The 3,600-nt window shown below is 37.8% G+C and overlaps 1 protein-coding gene across 1 annotated transcript; it reads left to right on the forward strand.

Annotated features, from left to right (window-relative positions):
• Positions 1-1,089: 1,089 nt before the first annotated feature.
• Positions 1,090-2,098, forward strand: LOC131393301 (olfactory receptor 1J4-like). Its single transcript, XM_058523956.1, has one exon. It carries the CDS (start codon positions 1,160-1,162, stop codon positions 2,096-2,098), a length of 939 nt encoding a protein of 312 aa, XP_058379939.1. The 5' UTR covers positions 1,090-1,159.
• The last annotated feature ends 1,502 nt before the right edge of the window (positions 2,099-3,600 follow it).

The raw sequence follows: 3,600 nt of genomic DNA on the forward strand, positions 1-3,600 counted from the left end.
ATATAAACAAAGGGAACTCTATAGTCAGGGAACCGAGAACATTATGAACTACTTTGGCTTCTTTGCAGCCCTAAAGCAACACATGGTGTGTAGCGCTCCTAAGCAATGATGAGGGAAGTTTCCGTGTGCAGTGGATAAGAGCATGAGCTCTGATCACACAGACATGTTAGACTGAACTGCACGAAGTAGTCAATATGTTATCATTTTTAACCTACAGAAAATTGAATACATGTAGTGTATATATATATATATATATATATATATATACACACACACACACACACACATATATATATGAAATTTATACCATTTATGTTTCTACTGCCTCAGGGCTAAAATAAGTGAAAGAACATTAATTGTTAGTGCAGATGGAAAGATTTTTTAAATCTGGGAATATAAAGCTGATGTGTGGATATAATTAGGAAATGTAGGTAAAGTCATTAGCCCAGTATACAAATGATCACCAGCATGCTGACCATTCTTATGAAAGGTAGTTTGGGGACTACTCTGGTTTCAGAGCTATTCTGGCATCGAGTGGTTTTAAATGACCACCCACTTCTAGAGTGACCATGAATTTGTAGCTGTAGGTCACTGGGACCCGGCCAGCTACACAGGAGGAGTGTGGCAATGCTCCAACAACACTGCATTGGCGCCAGAGTCTCATGGTACTGTAAGGAAGGAACAACTTATATCAGTTTGCAAAGGCTATTCTACTATTTCTGTGACAATGCATTTTTATGATTTGGGTCTGTTTTCACGTAGTGGATTATCCCTCTATGCTTATCAAGATCTACACTCACAGAGGGCAAGAAACTTGTCTTTCTTTTCACTGATGCATTCTCAGTTCTTAGTAGAGGTACATGTTCAGATTCAATGTTCAATACATAACGATTGAATACAACAGTGAAAGCCCTCTTGCTTCCGTGTAATGAGATCTTGTTAGCTGCTTTAGGGTGTGATGTTTTCCTGGAGCCTGACTGGGCAGAGACAAGACGCATGCATCCACAGGTGTGAGTATTTATGAGTGTAGTTAAAAATTAATTGTTTTCATGGAGTTTTTCACAGAGAATTAAAGTATGAGATTTGATGGTCCTGATCATCTTTTCTAGGTTCCTGATCTTCCCAAACCTTTTTCATCCCCATCATATAGAAGAGCAGTATGAGGCCTGAGAACCAGAGCAGCATATCTGAGTTCTTCCTCCTGGGGATCCCCATACCAGTGGAACAGCAGGGCTTCTTCTTTGCCCTGTTCCTGAGCATGTACCTGACCACGGTGCTGGGAAACCTGCTCATCATCCTGCTCATAAGTCTGGACTCTTGCCTCCACACCCCCATGTACTTCTTCCTCAGCCACTTGGCCTTCTCTGACATTTCCCTTTCATCTATCACAGTTCCAAAGATGCTCATGAACATGCAGACTCAGGACCAATCCATCCCCTATGTGGGGTGCATTTCTCAGTTGTATTTTTTCATAGTTTTTGGTTGTCTTGACAATTTCCTTCTAGCAGTGATGGCATATGACAGGTATGTGGCCATCTGTCAGCCACTCTACTACACAATTTTTATGAGGCAGGAGCTCTGTGTTTCATTAGTAGCTGGGTCCTGGCTCCTCTGTTGCGCACATGCCCTTTTGCACACCCTCCTCTTGGTCCAACTGTCCTTCTGTGCTGACAATACCATCCCCAACTTCTTCTGTGACCTCACTGCTCTCCTGAAGTTAAGCTGCTCAGACATCTCTCTCAATGAGCTGGTCATCTTCACTGAGGGAGTAATGCTTTTGATTCTGCCTTTGAGTAGTGTCTTGAGTTCATATATCTGTATTTGGACCACCATCCTAAGAATCCCGTCCACCAAGAGACTCTTTAAAGCCTTTTCTACTTGTGGTTCCCATCTCCTTGTGGTGTCTTTATACTATGGGACACTTGCAGGTGTTTACTTTTTCTCCTCATCATGGGGCTTGAGTGACAGAGTCATAATTGCTTCCGTCATGTATACGGCGGTTACCCCCATGCTGAACCCCTTCATCTATAGCCTGAAGAATAGAGATATAAAACAGGCCCTAGAAATATTTGTCAATAGGGCTAACTTCTTTAAGTGACAATCATTAAATCCTCTTATTGCAGTCATGAGCACAGTGAGATGTGTCTCAAATTATTGTATGGTTGACAACTTCATATAACTTTAAAAGAATATGCATTCTGCTATCATTTATAGTGTTGTTAATATGTCAACTACATCAAATTTGTTACTTGGGATGTTACATATTCTTAATCCCTAATCAATTTCTTCTGCTTGTTCATAATCTCTTATATGTGCAAAATCTTATGGAAAAAAAAGTCTCACAATTATAATTGTGGATTTGTCTTTCTCTCCTTCTTGATATGTCAGTTTTGCTTATGTATTTCTTATACTATGTTATTGAGGACATACATATTTATCATCATAATCAGCTCCTGGTGGACTCATTCTTTTTTTTTTTTTTTTTTTGGTGAGTATGATCATCGCTGAGCTAACATCTGTGCCAGTCTTCCTCTATTTTGTATATAGGATGCTGCCACAGCGTGGCTTTACAAGCAGTATATAGTTCTGCACTTGGATCCAAACCCATGAACGCCTGGCCCAGGAAGCCGAGCATTCAAACTTAACCACTACACCACCAGGCTGGCCCCTAGGACTCATTCTTTTATGTAGTGTTTTCTCAAGGTGGGTTGCATTAGCTTCCGGCTGTTTGTGCACATCTCTTCCAACTCCACATTCAATGGCATCATATTGGTAGATTGAAATCAGCCATAATGGGAATAATGGCACCATGGAAATTGGAAAATGCTACAAAGCAAAGCATGGTAAAAAAAGAGGGAGAGAAAATACAATTTTTCATGCTTTTAACAGCACACCACTGTATTTATAATTAGTAGATTATAATTATAGTTAGGAGATATTTCTCTTTATCTCTAACAATGGTTCCTACCTTAACATCTCATCTACTTGTTTTTATGTTAGTATAGATATACTAGTTTTCTTTTTGTTAGTGTTTCCATGATAGTTCTTTTCCATCTCTCTTCTTTAAAATTGTCTATGTCCTTATGTTTCTGAGGTTCTGTTCTTAACAGAGTAAAGTTCAGTTTTGCTCTTTTTATGGAGACTGACGATCAATATATTTCTGGAGAATTTGATCTATTAACATCTAATGCAATAATGATATATTTGAATTTATATTTTCCATATTACTATATATTTTCTATTTAAGACATCTGTTTTAGATTTATTCTGTCTTCTCTTTCTCCCCTTTGATAAGTTAAATACATATTTTGTTTTTCCATTCCCCTTTTTAACTTACTAATCATATTTTATTTTCATTTTATAATTGTTTTTTGTGTCTTATTTAGAGATTACTTTTTACTTATCTTCAAAAATGCTTTTTATTGTTGTATAATATACATAACATGAAATTTACCATTTTAACAATTTGATATATACAATTCAATGGCATTTAGTACATTTATCACCACTATCTCATCCAAGGATTCCAAAAGGAACCTCTGTGGATCATCAATGCAGTTGAGTACTTTGCAGCTGTCAAAATATAATGCTAAAGATATC

This window comes from Diceros bicornis, chromosome 28 (genome assembly GCF_020826845.1).
Source record: "Diceros bicornis minor isolate mBicDic1 chromosome 28, mDicBic1.mat.cur, whole genome shotgun sequence".
In the NCBI taxonomy this organism is placed as follows: domain Eukaryota; kingdom Metazoa; phylum Chordata; class Mammalia; order Perissodactyla; family Rhinocerotidae; genus Diceros; species Diceros bicornis.